We start from the raw sequence: 16,972 nt of genomic DNA, 5'->3' as shown, positions 1-16,972 counted from the left end.
GTGTGAATACCTGTTTGCCTATGTGGGTTTGCATACCTTAAATGATGCGTGTCTGCATACAAATCTATAATCGTTATCTGGTATCTGTATCTGTATGCAACAAATGTCTTTCGTGCGTGAGTGTTTTCGAGCCTGGTGGTTACGTGTGAGTTTCTGCAAGGGAGACAAATCAATTATGATAGAAAATTGATGATTTAGGGAAAGTCCACTACCCCCCCCCCCCCCGAAAAAAAGGGAGAAAATGAAAGTCATGCAGAAAAGGACAGCTGGTGAAATACCCCACAGCGATTGTTGTGTGATTAAGAACTAGGTTTGAGCCCTTGCAGGGGGCTAAATTATTCACACAGCAAGAAAACAACAAAATGCTATTTAAACTAGTACATACATATAGATATACAGTGTGAATAAAATGTCACTTTGTCATTTAGGGTGACTGCTATGTCAATTAGCAGTGCACTGCAGAGAAGCAGCAGTTCCAAATTAATGTACAGTATCAACAACATTGTTGATTTTATACATATATATGACATATGTTATTTCCAACATTGTTATATTGCAATTCTTTATTTAAGTTTATCAGTTACAACTTCTGTTTATATTCTGTACAGCAATGAAGGCACAAAAAAAACAAGATATAATGGAACATACGTATATACAAAATATACAGAATAAATAATTCAATCTAGTCGAGTAGAAAAGCTACAGAATGTGTGCTTACATGAACCGTTTTAAAGATGAATGAAATTTACAAGAGTATGCACGGAGTGGATAGTATAAATCCTAAACAGTGACAATGTCCGCATTGCAAATGTCAGGCGCTAGCAGTCCATAGCTTTTAATATGAACTGAGTAATAGAGAAAAAGTCAGTCAGCAGGTTCATATCCCATTTTTAATCAGTTCCAAATCAGCCAAGATCAGCATGAAGACGGAGCAATGTTCCTGAATGCTGTTTTAATACCGTCTCACATAAAATAGTGACATGGACCATATTCACGCACGCACACGCACACACACAAACACACACACACACACTTATGGATCACACAGATCTGTGGCTCATATTTTGTGTCAAAAAAGAAAAAAAGTAAAGTTTCAGCAGGACTCTGTTGATTGTCATGCACCATCTTATGGCCTTTGATTAGTGCAATGCATTTTTACAAGAGTATAATTGTGTATTATATACTGTCTATTAAGTGCTCTATTTACTGATTGAAAGAAAAAAAAAATCTGCAATTGTATAAAAAATAAATAAGGTCCTATGACTGACCAATATGTTCAAACCACAGTCTTACAGTTTCCCAATGTACAGTTGGCATTTTGCTGTGTCTACGGCACAAAGAGCATTCTGGTTGCAGCATTCCAGCTGGCTTATTTTGACAGAGGGTGTAATCAGGTCATACCCAGAGTCAGGATAGACTGATTAAACATCAATTCTGGGTCAAGTGGTGATACGAATTCAATCATTTCTTTCTAAACATCTGCTTTATTCCTGCTAGGGTGTCAGCTGGGGATGTGTGGATCAATTCATTTGGCTGTGGTAATGCCATGGAAAATTAATCAGTCACAAAAAAGCTGATTGAGTGGCTTTCAAAGCGGGTTTTAACCCAGGCCTGGTCAACAGACTGTGATAGCATTTTCACTGTAAGTACAATTGGCCAAAATATATTACAACCTTCACCAGCTACACAACAAGTCTGTCAACAGAAAAAGTAACAAAAATGACATTCTGTGCTACAATTAAACTTAAAGTGATGTGCCATATATATATATGTATATATATAAATCTCACACTGGAAATACATGAGGTCAAACATGACAAGGCACTTGGTTAAAAAAAATAATATTTTTCTGCTTAGGCTCAGTTAAATGCAGTTTGATGCTCCAGAACCTCTAAGTAGTCTGGCTCAGTATGCAGGTTAGCCTTAAGTTCAAAGTACTCATTCTTGGTTTGCTCAAGCATGACCTTGCGTGGTCTTGAGTACATAATTGTTTCCATTAGCTTCAACTCCTCCTGGTGTCCAGGGACCTGCATATCTACAGCAGACTGAAGCTGGGGGATGTTTTTCCTAAGATACTCTGTTATTCCAAGCTGCTGCAGCTCCTTCTCCCTCTCCAGAATGTTTCTGTACAAGGAGTTGGGGTTTCCGAGAGTGACAAACTCTGCAGGGCACTCTCCAGTCATGGGTCTGACCTTTGAGCTGGGGTTTCCTGTCAGAGGAGAAGTATTCTCCTTCTCCATGAGACTCCGACAGAGATGATGCTTGGTGCTGGGGTCGTCAAGGTTGTAATCCAAATCTGTATCATGTTCCTTGTGCTGGGAGCAGTAGGTGGGGTTGCGACAAATCTGCACAATAGGACTGTGTGATCTCTCTTCGTACAGAGTGGCAGACCCTGTTCTTTGTGTCAGAGTGTGGTGTGTAGTTTTTTGACCATACATGCTGTAATGTAAGTGAATGGGACTGCTGCTTGTGTTTTCCCGGGGCTGCTCCTCTACTGCCTTTTTCTTTGCCCTTCTACGACGCCGGTGCACCACAAATACAACCAAGCCAGCTGAGCAGAATATAATCATTAGCACAAAGACAAGAAGGCTTAAGATGAGTACTGAGAGTGGGACAGTGTCTGTGAGTGAGCTGAATAAACCCTTGCCACTGCCATTGGGCCCCAGTGTAGCCGTCACACTCTCCTCCCCATCTGGAGACATAGGGTAGTAGGTCCCTAACCCAGGACACAGCACCTCATGACGAAGGCTTCTTAGCTCTGCCTGCATCACGGTTTTTGGTGTGTGGCACAAAATGGATCCCACCACCGTGTCCTTTCTGAGTTTCTCTACCCATTGTTTGAGGCTGAGCAAGTCACAGCTGCAGTCCCAGGGGTTGTCTTCTAAATAAATCTGCTCCAGTGAGTCGAGTTGATCAAGCACGTTGCTCACTGGCAGGTGCATAAGTAGATTTTTCCTCAGGTTTAATTTGGTGAGGGGCACATTGCGGAATATCTGTGCTGGAAGAGAGCTGAGCAGGTTGTTATTTAATGACAACAGCTTCAGGTTTGGCAGAGGATTAAATGTGCCAGGAGCTATCTCTTTGATAAGGTTGTATTCCAGGTACAGGTATTCAAGGTTGTGGAGTCCCACAAACATTGTGGAGAACAGTTTTTCAATTCTGTTGCCATTTAAGTACAGTTTTTTCAAATTGCTCAGGCTGAGGAAGGTTTCATTATCGACATAATCAATTCTGTTGTTTGCCAAGTTGAGCAATTCTAAACTGTCATATGCGACAAAATCATACTTTAAGAGTTTCTCAATCATATTCCCTGTCATGACCAGTTTAGTGGGGCTTTGTTGAAGTATACCGATATCTGATACCTTTTGAATCCCTCGGTCTTGACAATGCATCAAAAAACCAGCCACAGGGTGATTGTGACAAGAACAGTGTTCCACACATGGACTGCCAGGAATATGAGACGGTGTTGGTGCCTTGGCGTCATCTTTGGCATTGATCAACTTGGGAATCTGAGACACTTTGGATGAGGGAGTAACAACCATATCCAGTGACTTTGACGGCTCCTCCAGGTTAATGTCTGCATGGGAAGGGCATAGAACATCCCGCTTTACTTTAGCCAGAATGGTCCCCTTAAGGTGATGTGGTGTGCTGCACACCACGTCCCCAATTGCTGACTGGGCCCTCATGTTTTCCATCCAGATTTTTAAATGCAAAATATCACAGTCACAGACCCATTCATTGTCCTCCAGGAGAAGTTCCATTATCCGTCCGATGTGCTCCAAAAATCCGACATATGGCAATGTCTGGAGCTTGTTCCCACGTAGGTCCAGGTGGGTGAGCGGCACAAACCGGAAAATGTTGCTGGGCAAAAACTCGATGGAATTATCATTGAGGATAAGGACCTTAAGGCGGATCAGTCTGTTGAAGGCCCCTGGCTCAATGACCCGAATAAAATTTGTGTCAGCTTGGAGAAACTCCAAATTCACCAGGCCTTGAAAAGTGTCCTCTTTCAGAGTGACGAGAAAATTGCTATTTATGTGGAGTTTTTTCAGTGAACCAAGAGTGCTAAAGACCCCTGGTTCCAGTTCTTGTATGCTATTACCCCCGATGTGCAGCGAAAGGGCATTCTTAAGCCCTTCCATTTCTTCGGCACGGAGCTCAACTAAGTCATTTTTGTAAAGGTTCAGGTGGAAGGGCACACCTGGCGGGACTTTTATTTGGGAGATTTTACTGATGTTTCTCTGCTCGCAGTTAAGATGAAGGACAGCATCTTTCCACTCACAGGAGCACAAGGAGCCACAAGACTCACTGATAGAGGATGATGACTGTGAGGGATAGATATCTTGGGATTGGGCCGCAGTGAGAAACAAGGTGATGACAAGGATACAGGGCAGCATTTCGGTCTGAGATATCTGTGAAAAAAAAAGGAACACGGGACAAAAAACATTAAATATAAATTGTTGTGCATGTTACAAAAAGGTTGACACTGATTGATTGCATAGCTCTGAATAACTGTTAGATTTAAGCATTTGAGACAGCCATCCTAGTCCTCTGTGTTACAATTCTGTTTAATAGCATCAAGTATGAGTGCAACAAATACAAACATAAGAGTACAATACACCGCCTTAAAAAAAAAAAAAAAAACTTCCCAAAGTTATCAGTAATTTCTTTCTGAATGTGTTCCCCTTAGTCTCCATATTGTAGAGCGATGCTATGTCCTGCGTAGACCCGAGGGATCACAGTTCAACCGAGTGTAGCAGCTAATGGAAATTCTAATAATCCATATAAAACAGTCATAACAATCCACAGTTATCAGAATCTACCCGGACACTGCATTTTACCATTGAGTAAATGCATTTCATAGGGTGAGGGAAGACAGTGAGGCAGCTTCATTTTCCTGTGACTCACAGCAGGATAATGGCACATTTTAAAAAAATGACTCATTTGACAGATTTCTTTGCCCTTCATTTTATCAAAGACATTTTCAGTGTGAGTCATACAAATACAGAAGTTCAGTCCATTTCTAGACCATGTTATGTCTACATTTATAATAAGCTGAAAAGAAAATAGACTGAAAATAAATGGCGTGTCCTAATTGTTCAGATAATCAACCCACCCTGAGCTGGGCTGATAGTGTACTGATCACACACACTAAGCCTATACTTATAAATGGGATTTGTTATACTTTTGTTCAGATTATTGCATTATTGCTTTGTTCCATACTGTCCTCCCTAGAGTGACACCTAGCTCCTATGAAGAGTAGGGCTGTACTTCACTCTTACTTTTGTCAGGAAATTTGGATTTGGTGTTTAAATAAGAATATTCAACAATTATTTTCTTTAACTAAAGCACTATTTGGCGACCAGAATATCCAACAACATAAGTTTCACAAAAAACCAACCATTGCATGTCAGGTTTCCTAAACACGTAAACACCACTTTTTTGCTAGGGACTGCCTTTTTTAATATTTCAATTGGAAGTCAATGCACACAGACTGACAAAAATTTTATACACAATAAAAAAATAAATAATAAAAAACCTGTCAACCGACCAGTCATAGAGAGATGACTTGACTTGGACTTTAAAGGCACGGTCCTATTTTACAATAACTAGATACCCAACAGAATTCATTTAAAAGAGAAGTTATGGAAAGCTGGGAGTAAGTCATGGCGCTTTTGTAGTTCGTTCTCATTAACTTCTAGAGAACCACATTCTAACAAGACTTTTCAAGATTAGATCAGATGCAGCCTTTGTTTGTCAAAGACCGAAACATTTAACTCATGAGCCCTTTAAAAATGGGAATCGACAATCTCTTGACATACGTTCCACAAAACCTTCCCCCTCTATTGAAAGGGCACATTTTCCAGGGATGGCTGCAACTGCATGTGCCTTAAAGCAGGTAGACTGGCATACATGTCGTTTGGCATATGAACCGGAATGCTTTGACTAAACATATACAGAAAGTAGTCTTATCCTATCTTGTAGTTATCTCAGATTAAAGACTGTCTTCCCCACAGAGATCTGAGATGACCAAACCCCTCAGTGGAGCTCTCACCTGCAGAGAAAAGTGGAATTTATATGAGTCCCCTTAAGTTTAAGCATTTCTTTTGTCTCATTTCTCCTTTGCCTTTTTGCCCGTTTCACTATGTTTTAATACATTTTGTTCCATTGAGCATAGTCAAAATTATTGATGAAAACCGAGTCAGCACTATCTCTAACATCTTTGATGTATTCAGGCAATATATCCCAAGGTCACCCTAAACGTTCCACATCATACAGTATATAAGCAATTCTTCATTGCACACACCTGAAAAACAGTGAAATAGTACAGAGAATCCTAGAGAATATCAAAAGCTTAAGATCATATTAATTTCAAAACATCGACTAAAATTTAAAACCCTCCTTGTACCAAAGGAAAATACAGTGCATTAACAAACAAACCACCATTATCATCAACAAGAATCATCATTATCTACAAACAGTTAGTTAATGGTTCAAACTAAATCCATTATTAATCCCACTACTGGAAATTACGATATAGTCCACCAGAATATGTTGTTATCACACGCTGTAAAACTGATTAGTTTGTTGCTCACAACTGCAATATGACATCAACAGGGACAACCATCACTGAAAAACCTTTCAAAATGACAAGTAATTACTGTTTTTTTTTTCTCTCAATAAGCTGTAATTAATGCATATACTAAAAACTGTACTTTTTGAGTTGTAGTCAAAGAAATTCAGGTAACTAAAACCTATTCAGCACTCTAGAGCAAAACTGTTCATGCTATTTTCATTCACAGGCACTTAAGCCACAGAGTGATCGGTATACTTTTCAGTGGCATCCATTTTACAGTAATGAAAGAATCAAGCTTCTATTCGGTCTTTGAGCCTTATAAATAATAATGGTTTACCTTCCCTTGGATATTTCAAGCCTTTAACAAAGATATAAACTTGCACAAAAGGGCAGGATTTTACTTGCTATTATTATACAAATGTGAAGACACTTTACTAAATTTACAGATTTTAGATCTCCTACATTTGTAAAGCCTCTTGGACGGCACTGCAATCAAAGAAATGCCCATATTGAAAAAATAATAGGCAGAATATTGGGAGATATGATTATCTTTCAATTCCATTACCAATGATTATTCATAGAAGATGCGAGGTGAAATTTTATGAAAATCAAATTGGTCAAACCTGTCAAATATGTATTGTTTCGACTGTGATAACATTCTGAAAAGGGCTCCAAAACCTGGTACACAAGAATATCTTTGTCCATTTCCTTTTCATCATTTATCTGTATTTACTTGTTCAGGAGTCTGGTGGTCATGGTACCCAAGGCACTCACCTCTGTGACCCTGATGGCTTGTAAGAAAACACAAAATGAAACAAAGACTATTAACAGATGTTATCGCGTACTGCATTATAACATTGCTGAGGGCAGATATGGAAAGGCATTGGCCTTGTGCACTCTTTATTGTGTATTTCAAACAGACTTGTCTAACTGATCTATTTTTTAGGCAATCAATGTTGCATGGAACTCAGCGTGACGGGCGCAGGAGATGAAACAGTCTGCCAGTGCCACTCTTCTGCTGCACTCTATTTTCCAGATTCAAATGTGCTTCTCTTTCTGTTCAAACAATTCAATTAGAGATCTACTGAAACCCTATGAGATCTTCCCTCATGCATGTAAGTGAAGCCAAACCATTGTCTAACATTAAAAAGAGATGAGTTGAAAAAAAAAGTACAGAGCTGAGGAGGGAACAACAGCAGACAGACTGTGAGGACGAAAACAAAACCTGTCGATGGAATTGTTTCACACTTTGAGCTCTTCTACAGGTAATAGAGAGTTAGCTTTGTCCATTTACAGAGCCACATATAGCATATTCACACTTTTTTAAAGCCAGTTATTGTACATATTGTGGCGAAGTGGTTCGTAATATCATGAAACGCCCACAAGCAGACCAATGCCCCAGTGCACATTACTGTTTTAGAAATACTTGATGATCGATACACATAATATACAACACCGTATTGATGAAGCGGATACAGATAAAATCAAATAAGAATGTAACGAGTCACACAAATGTTCAAGTTTATCCTTTAGAAATGTTTTTTCTTGTTTGTCTTCCTAAAGTTGGGGATCACAATCTTCTACAAATCAGTAAGGTCATGCATTTGTTAACAATTCAGCATTTTGAAGTTTTATATTTGAAAATGTGAAAATAATAGCAAAATCCTTCCTTTGCTGCCACTTAAACATCAGTAGGAGTTCTCTGGGGCTGTGACAGTGAAGTCAGCTCTCGCCATTTCCCTGAGATTGCCTGTACATCTCTGAGCATTGCCAGTCAAGAAGTTTGGTATTATTTCATCATCTTTGCCTCTATTACACAAAGAAACATTGTCCTGTTACTTCAGTGACATGGAAATGGCAGACATTGCACCTCCCCTCCCTTTCGCAGGCTTTTATGCAAAAGCTTCACATTAAGAAGCAACACAGCGTCTTTGTGAAAGCCATAGCATTTACTACAGGTAATTAACGGCTACTGTGCTCGATTTGTGTGATGGAGGCGTTCAGGGACTACACAGAGTGTAGGTCATCCATGTTTTGGAAGTGTTCAAGCATAACTTTTGCACAGCTGCTGCCAGTGCTGTTATTTTTACAATGTGGACAACATGCAAAAGAACAACAGCCATGCTAGTGATGACTTTCTTTTCAATACTGCACATGAGGCCACTGGCTACAAAAATAACGTCTTGATTTTATTCATGTTGGGCAGCTCTAATCTAAGCGTAACTCATCACTTGGCTCCCCCCTACTCTAAGACTTAACACACCTGATGTATTGTTTTTTCTCAGTTATTTCATTTACATTTGCCACTTGGCTGCCCAACACCCAATAACTAGCATATTTAGGCTTGAGCCATTAACACTGGCTTCTTGCACCTTTTCTATGTCTGTATTGCTTACTGAAAAAAAACTGACTTTTAGAAACTTCTGGAAGACAATGGTATTTGCTATACATCTGGAAAGCTAGGGGTCCCACTGAACATGTAATCCTTACTGAAGAGCACAAAGCACATGTGCCCTTGCATTCAATTGATTTTGCACGCTTCATGCACAAAAAGGCCAAACTGCTGCAGTGGCGCTTATTTTGCTCCTCTATATATTTCTCATAGTTTGTAGTAAACTGACAGAGATTGCAGATACAGTATGTAAGAACACAACACGAACCTGGATTTGATCTGTACCAAATAGTGTGCACACTTCCTAGTTGACAGTTTGGGAAAATATTTTTAGATAATGTGAACACAGCTAGAGTCATGTTCTGTCCTTGTCACTGTCAAAGTGAGTAAAGCCTGCTGGAAACACAAAAAAGCCCATAAGGCAGAAGCCTAATTCCTTTTTCTGTAGCGTGAAGCAACTTGATGTACAAGTATGAAAGGCTTGTTATCCCTAGTGGCACCCGACAGATAGAGCCATTCTTCCAACTCTGTCAAAACTGATAAAAGTCACTCCATATTTGTGTTTCAAAGATATTGTGTGGTTATCTTGTGGATAATCCAGAACTTTTTTTTGCTTCCAACTTGTTTTAAAAGGCTTTTTAATGCCAGTCCTTTCATTTCTTAGCATTTTCTAACCTCAGTCGTCGTCATTGCTAGGCTACCTGCTGTCATAGTGATTTATGGATCTTGACAACAGGAAGGTTGAAGGAGTGCATTCTAATTCACTGAAGTCTGAGGTTTCCTGTCAGAATAAATAGCCATTAATATACTGGCCTACATGTCTACAAGCTAAAATGTAAATGTAACCTGTGCTTTACAGCAAGGCACAAACATGGTGATGTGAGTTTCAACCAGGTATAAATTGCTCCTAGACTCGATATTACTTCTAAAATCATTAGCAAAGCTTGTGTGGGAAAATTCATCAGTTCCTGGAAATTATGGTTCCATCTAGTTACCTTGTTGGTAAGCTTTAAAGACATGTTATGCTGACTGGGAAAAAGTGCAGAGAATTGTGCATTCTTCCCAAATCTTTATAACTACACTGTACCCTAACACTAACTCTAACCCTTTGCAAAATTCACAATATCAACACAGGAAGCTCAGTTTAACAACTGGACACTGCACGTTTGTGTGGCTTTCACTAATAGTTTAGCTCCACATTCTCCTCCTAGATAGGAGTTATGTTATAGTAACCCATAGTTCCTCTACCAACTCTGCTCTGTCATGCAGAAACAAAGATCTATTTGGCAGCGCTGTAAGTGCACGGCCTTGGTGACCAGGGGAGCGAGGATCATGTCCCATGCTCTGCTGGCTGCTACAAGGATTGCATCTTTAGAATTATCATCAGTGGCCTGTTAAGAAGCTAGCTCAGCTGTGTGCTTTCTCATGTCATGCAGCAATTCCAACAGCTGCCAGATGATCATATAAGACGATATAAGCAGTGAGGCCTGATATAGTGAACTGCATTACATAGGGAAACGTCACAAATCTACTAAAATATACAAAAACCCTCTTTTCTTATTTCTCACTGTACCTTGTGTACTGCAAAATCTCCTCACTTACTGTTCTCTGCTGGTGGGCATTCATTTCTGATAGAGAACATATGCATGATAGAACTAATAATAGCAGCACAAAGACTGTGTGTGTAGAAGGAAGGGAGAGGGGTGGTGGTGGTGGTGGATCAGCTCCCCTGGCAAGCTTGATTTAGCAGGCTTGCATTTTAAATGGTCTGTTTAACTAATGCGCAGTAATTAGTCCTCCAAAAACTGACTAGGCAGATTACACCACGTATAGTGCCATCAAGATACATTTTAAGGTAACACATCTGCACCAAACAGATGTAGAATTTGTGTTTACATATTTGTCCCTTTAGAACGGGATGCATTATACTCTGAAGTGACTCACCAGTGCCCAGCAGGAATGGTAAATTGTAGATAAATTAATTTAGAATACTCAAGACAGGAGCAGCTGTATCTGGAAGGTCTGAGCACTAAACATGATTATGTGAAAAAAAGATTCTAATACAGTTTTCCTTATGATTGTTATGCAGCATTTTGGTAAGAATTCTTGAATTTGTTGGAAATATTCGAAGGGGTAAAGCTATGATGCACTACATAATCAAGTCTTTTCAGGCTTTATCTGTTCTCAGCTGTCTGAATTGGCCATTTAAAAGGAGCCACCCTTGGTCAAAAGGCTACAGGCTAATTGTAATGACAACCTTGTGATTCACTCCATAAATAGTTGTGCATCTGTGTATGATACACATGCTTCAGACTCAAAGGAGCCATCCATTAGAGGTAGAAAGACCTGCTTACTGAGGATAAACAGTATAAAGTGCACAGCCTAGTTTTTGTGCAACGGTACTAACTGGTAATCAGAGCGCTGTGTATGTTGTCCACAAAGTATACAGGCAGGCAACAAAGTTTTTCATTGTATATTTCAATGTAGCCGATAAATCAAAATGACATGAATGCGCTTTAAAAAAAAAAAAAAGCCTTACACTAGAAAACTTTCTATGACATGAGGTCATTTAGCCTATCAAGAGTACATCAATTGTGTTGTCAGCACAACTAAGCATGCTTATTTGATGCAGGCTGTGTGTGCCTAAAATTAATCTTTCACATACATATATGATTCACTATAAGTGCAGTCTGTTTCATGGTCATTTCTGATGGTTGTGGCTTAATTGGCAGGTTGGGTGAATTGTGCAGTAAAGTATGCTTACAGAACCCTGATGAGTTTACTAATTGGGCAAACTACTATAAAATCATCAGCTGTTTTTATGATTACAACTGCCAGAAGATATAACTATTAGTACCACCTGAATTGTATCTATTTAAGTGACAATTAGTCAAGAAGGCTAATATAAAAACTATTTTTTTTAAATATGTACATGTCATAATATTTATACAATAACTCTTCTGTACAGGTTTTGTATTGTTGTTTTACAGCCTAGGAGTTAGTTTCAGCTCACCTAATAAGAACATGCCTAATGCTCCCAAAGTCTTGACGGGACAAAAGATTAGCACAAAGTCACAGACTGTTTCCTACTGTTTGAAAAACGTGCACTGGCAAGTTTTATATTGACACACACAAACACACACACACACACAATCATTGGTTGGATCACGTATACCCCTCTATTCTGACTCCCTTAGCTCTGCCCTCTCTCTATTTATTCACTAGACACTTCCATAATTCATTCCTCTGTCACACTGGGATCGGTTTAAGTTGCTTTATGATGCAGAGCCAGTAAATGAAAACTCCACCCATGTGACAGCTTGGTCAGACTGATGCAAACTGCCTGAAGAAAACCCAGTCTACCGTTAGTGAAAATAATAAGACTAGTTAAAATGGCCACTATCTGAGCAGACGAACAGTCAACACAGACGGAGACAAAACTTCTGGCTTGAAGGGTAGAATAGATTTCCACAGTGAACTGGAACATAGGTCCACTCTGTGGCATTCAGAAGGATAAGCGCGTTAAAAGATGGAAACACTGATAGATGTCAAGTCTGTACAAGCCCTAAAATATATTACTGCATAATATAACATCCATCATGTGTGCACTTATTACATTTTTTTAAAATTTTTATATTAGACATTTGCTTGTGGTAACAAAACACAAAGGGTGAGTGATTGAAAGCCAGCATAGTGGTCATGAACTTGCACTGTGAAGCTCAAAACGTAATTTGTCTGAGGCTGATCAACTCAGGCTCTTTATGACAATCTTTTACATAGATGTATTGTCTAGACATTGTAGAGGCAACTTCAGTTCAGATTATCTTATCTTGTTTCTCTTCTCCTGCTGTTTTTTCCCTTTTTTTTTTTAAATTAGGTACTTTGTAGTTGTTAAGTCACCAGACACTCAATTAACTCAGAGACTTGAGCTGACCTGCACTGTCCTACTGAACAAGACCTTTCAAGACCAATTAAGTAGGAATGCCACAGCAGGCAGCTAAAGGAGCTGGACAGCATTCTGAAGCTCCTGTAAAAACCTGTTAGAAGAACAAAAAATTCAAAGTTAAATAAGTCTCAACACTTTTAATTCCCTATTTTTCTTGAAGATGAATTACTGCCTGGCACCTTAAAACGCTTCAACCGACTATAAAAACTCCAGATTAAGTGTTTACAGACAACACAGTGCATCTGGCATAAGAAATGTGTGCATATCACACGTGACATTGATGCAACAGAAGGGAGTGTTGCATTTCAAACAAAGGCAGTGGGGTGTTTATTGTCCCAAATAATCTGCTCACTGAGCATTTCATCAGAATGCTAACCACAGCCCATCATGCTTTACGTGCTGCTTACTAAAGAGCAGGTTTTTCAATATTCATAAAACATTCAGACAGACAGGTAGAATTAAATGAGAATCTTATTGCTGTAAAATAACATTTTTAACATCCACAACCTGAAGAAAATCATTATGATTAAGTAGCATTCCTGCACTTGGACTGAGGCCATTCTAAAAGCTTTAAGTAAGAAGCAGCAGTGCTCCTAGTGGAAAAAGTGCAGAGGACTCTATCGACTCCAGTCTCCAATAAGAGATCCACAGGGTTGGCCTGAAGCTCCCACCTTATAGGTTTCCCAACAAACGGATTTATTGCAAAAAGAGCTTTTAGAGAAAGGTTATCTTCTTTAAGTTGAATTACACACTCCTAGACACCAGCAATGCAACAAAGAGTGACTAAGCACAAACAGGCAAGAGCTACTTTTAATATTACCGAATACCCTGTGTGACAATTACACTGAAAGCTTTTTACAGGGAGTGTTACCTGCGAATTTACTCCAGCTTACTACAACATAAAGGAAAAAATGCCATCAGCACGGGTTAGCAGCAGGAACGTCATCTTTTTTTTCTCCCTTTACTCCCTATTCATTTGGAGGTCACCAACCAACAGTTGCGTGCATCCTCTAATACTTCAGGCTGCTTTCCCTGCGAGGCTGAAACAGAGAATGAGAAGGAGACTGAGACGGAGATTGCAAGACAGCGAGACTTGTTGCATCCAGCTAGGGGTTGTTTCATTTCAGCCTGACATGGGATAGCAGATTAGAGCCCCCTGCACTCTATTGCTTCAGCGTGCGTGTGTGCAACTGTGTATCTTAGTGCTTGTGCGCCAACTCCAGCCTTGTTTATGTACACGTACTCCCTCCGTGACCATGTATCAAGTTCCTCAAATGCCCTGCAGTGTTCCCAAGCACCAATTATTGTGGGACTTGTCCCTTTTTCCTCTGTATTGGAAGTGATGTGACTTGCCCTACAGGGTCGACACCACCACTACACCCCCATATCTGCAGCGATTCTGCCAGCGCCCGCGGCCCTCCACCGCAATACTGGAGAAATTATAATTATGACATCCGCCCACTCAAGAGGCAAGAGATAGTTCAACTCCCTTGCCCCTTGTTCCAACCCTTTTTTAGTTGGGACTGATTCAATATTCTGTGGGCTAGCGCTGCCTACTTTCTTCGTGTCTTAGTGAAGAAGAGACTCCAATATATCTGCAGGCTTTCTGTCTCAAAGTAGTGTGCTTTAATAAAGTTTCACAATGCCACCTACCCCTGAGCTGATAGTCTCGCAGACTGCCTTCACTGGTCAGATCAATCTTCTTTGGGTTTTTCACAAATTACAACACCATGTATTTATACACACCTGTCTTTCCTTTCATTGCAGGCAATTTATTCTATAAGTGTCTAACCACCATTGTACCACCTGATATCCACAAACAGTAATGCATTTTCACAGCAATGCCCTATTGGTGGATGATAATAGATATAGAGTAATTGGACCTTTAAAGCTGAAGGAAAAGAAGAGATATCTGATATGAAATGTAAATTCTAATAACTATGTGCCGAGGTCTTGTTAACAGGAGCGGACTGGGGAGCATACAGCATACAACATTTCCTTTGTGGATCTTACCAATCATCCTGACTTCTACATCATTTTGTTAATGGCCCACAAAAGTTCATGTCCCATTAACATCAATCAGAAATTAATCTCACGTCATTCGGGGCACATTAGGCTTAAGCAATCCATACATTTATGCTATGTGGCACTCAAAACGAAGTTATTAACAATTGATTCACCCATGCAAAAAATTGGGATCCAAACTCAATTATAGAAACCACAACTTTAATGTCATTAGACACGTCTTTCCTTCATTAACTTGTACTTAAATGGAACTAACCTCACCCTCAAATAGAGAACAAAACTACAGTCCTGCAGGACAAAACTAATTAAATAGGGCTTGAATGCAGTAAAGATTGATGCAGTCACTCCGGATCTATTAACAGTTGAAATAAAATTAACGTCAGCATAGGACGTAAGGTTATGATAAAACAGATACTATGGTTGGCTGTTCTGATTGGCTGTTAGACGTCGTGACGCAGGTCCCCACTAAACACACCTGTGACCATTAACGATAATTATAAATATTCATACGCCATAGCTATATTTACCTATGGCCAAATGCCAGGAAACCGAGAATAATGAGGCATTAGGCAGTGGAATCAGAGCAGCAGCAGCTCTGCACGTTAACGGACAAAATAAAGCAATTTAAAGCAAAGTCTGGAGGATGGGGAATTTATAATAAGAAGCGTAGTATGGGCAGATCTGTCTTTATTACAGTCCGCCTGCACAGAGCTGTGGGATATGGTAACTGCGTGTGGCAAACAGCCAGGTGTGCTCCAAGTAATGGAACACCCCTCAGGAAAACTCACTGCTCCCCCCCCCCCCCCCCCCCCTGTGGTTTCCTTCCCTGTCAAGTCCACACAATTGATCTACTCCTAAAAATCCAGCTAGTCATAATATCAATGTTATTTTCAGCGGTCGTGTAGGCTAATTATGCCAATTTTCGTATTACTTCAAAGAAGACTAAAAAATGCTGGGATAAAATGCCCCGGTACATACTTTAGCTAGTTGGAACCTGCCCATAATGGACACCTGGTTTCCTTGCTCTCTCGCCTATTTTTCAAAACACAGCCAGCCGAAACATTCAGTGACAACCCACCTGGTCTACGGAAAAATAAAGTCATTAAGCGCATTAAAGTGTAGCAGTTTTTTTGAGACAGCGAACACAAAAAATGTCACTAGTCTCCGTGCTTCGTGACTCACCGGCTAAAACTGATGAAGAAAGACAAGGGCTAGTCCAAATTTCACCGTAGTCGCTCCATCAGTGGAAGCGGGGGACCGACGCATTGAAGACGGGCTCACCTCCACCAGCTTCCACTTTCTCTCCGGGCTCCTTATAAAAAATAAAATAATAAAATAAAAATAAAAAACACAAAGGCTAGCACAGGAGAAAACTTCCGAGGGTCTACAGCGGTCCCCCCTCTGGGGTCCACAGTCTCTCTCGTATCCGACAGCTGTCACTCACGGGACACTAATTATTCCGTTGCACGAGGAGAGCTCGCGGTGAGGTGTCACTCCGGTCCCGGGATGATGAGTACAGTACAGCTCCCCGCCTTCTTCTTCTTCTTCTTCTCCTCCCAGACCCAAACCAGAATTAATTAAGTTGCAGGTTCGAGCCACCACAACTCAACAGTGTTATGAATAAAATGAGATTATTGACTCATCAGTTTCCACAGTCAACTCAAATATAAATCAAAGCGCGCACCGCATCCTACTCTCGTGCTGCGCCGCGCGCTCTGTGTAGTTAACCAATCTGCGATGTGTTGGACTTGCTCCGTAATTTGCATGCTGTAGGTGGCCGGCAGGGAAGGCAAGCAGCGTCAAGCCGGCAGATAGACTCTGTTCAACATCCGGTTATACCTATCAGATTAAAACCTTGCAGCGATAAACGGACAGAAGCTCCAAAACTGAAATTCTTTTTAGTTCCGTGCCCTTTGCAAAATTGAACTTATTATCATAGCTTTTAGACAAAAAATGTTTTACAAGAAGAAGAAGAATTCCACTGTTTCATTAGCTGAATTTTGGGCAAGCGCATTAATAACCGCAAATATTA

The 16,972-nt window shown here is 40.1% G+C and overlaps 1 protein-coding gene across 2 annotated transcripts; it reads right to left on the bottom strand.

Moving 5' to 3' along the window:
- Window positions 1-554: 554 nt before the first annotated feature.
- slitrk6 (SLIT and NTRK-like family, member 6) lies at window positions 555-16,691 on the bottom strand. Of its 2 annotated transcripts, XM_067493728.1 has the most exons (3): window positions 16,385-16,691; window positions 16,123-16,252; window positions 555-4,412 (listed from the first exon to the last, which is right to left on the bottom strand). In XM_067493728.1, exon 3 carries the CDS (start codon window positions 4,395-4,397, stop codon window positions 1,860-1,862), a length of 2,538 nt encoding a protein of 845 aa, XP_067349829.1. In that variant the 5' UTR covers window positions 4,398-4,412; window positions 16,123-16,252; window positions 16,385-16,691; the 3' UTR covers window positions 555-1,859. The 2 variants fall into 2 exon arrangements, with proteins under 2 accessions (XP_067349829.1, XP_067349828.1); XM_067493727.1 differs by having other exon boundaries at window positions 16,123-16,691.
- Between the last annotated feature and the right edge of the window lie 281 nt (window positions 16,692-16,972).

This window comes from Channa argus, chromosome 23 (genome assembly GCF_033026475.1).
Source record: "Channa argus isolate prfri chromosome 23, Channa argus male v1.0, whole genome shotgun sequence".
NCBI classification, from domain to species: Eukaryota; Metazoa; Chordata; class Actinopteri; order Anabantiformes; family Channidae; genus Channa; species Channa argus.
The sequence above is the reverse complement of the archived record's forward strand: the minus strand, read 5'-3'. Positions and strand labels throughout refer to the sequence as shown.

Bases quoted from the DNA above. Each gene is read 5' to 3' on its own strand.
- slitrk6 (XM_067493727.1), bottom strand. From the start codon at position 4,397: ATGCTGCCCTGTATCCTTGTCATCACCTTGTTTCTCACTGCGGCCCAA.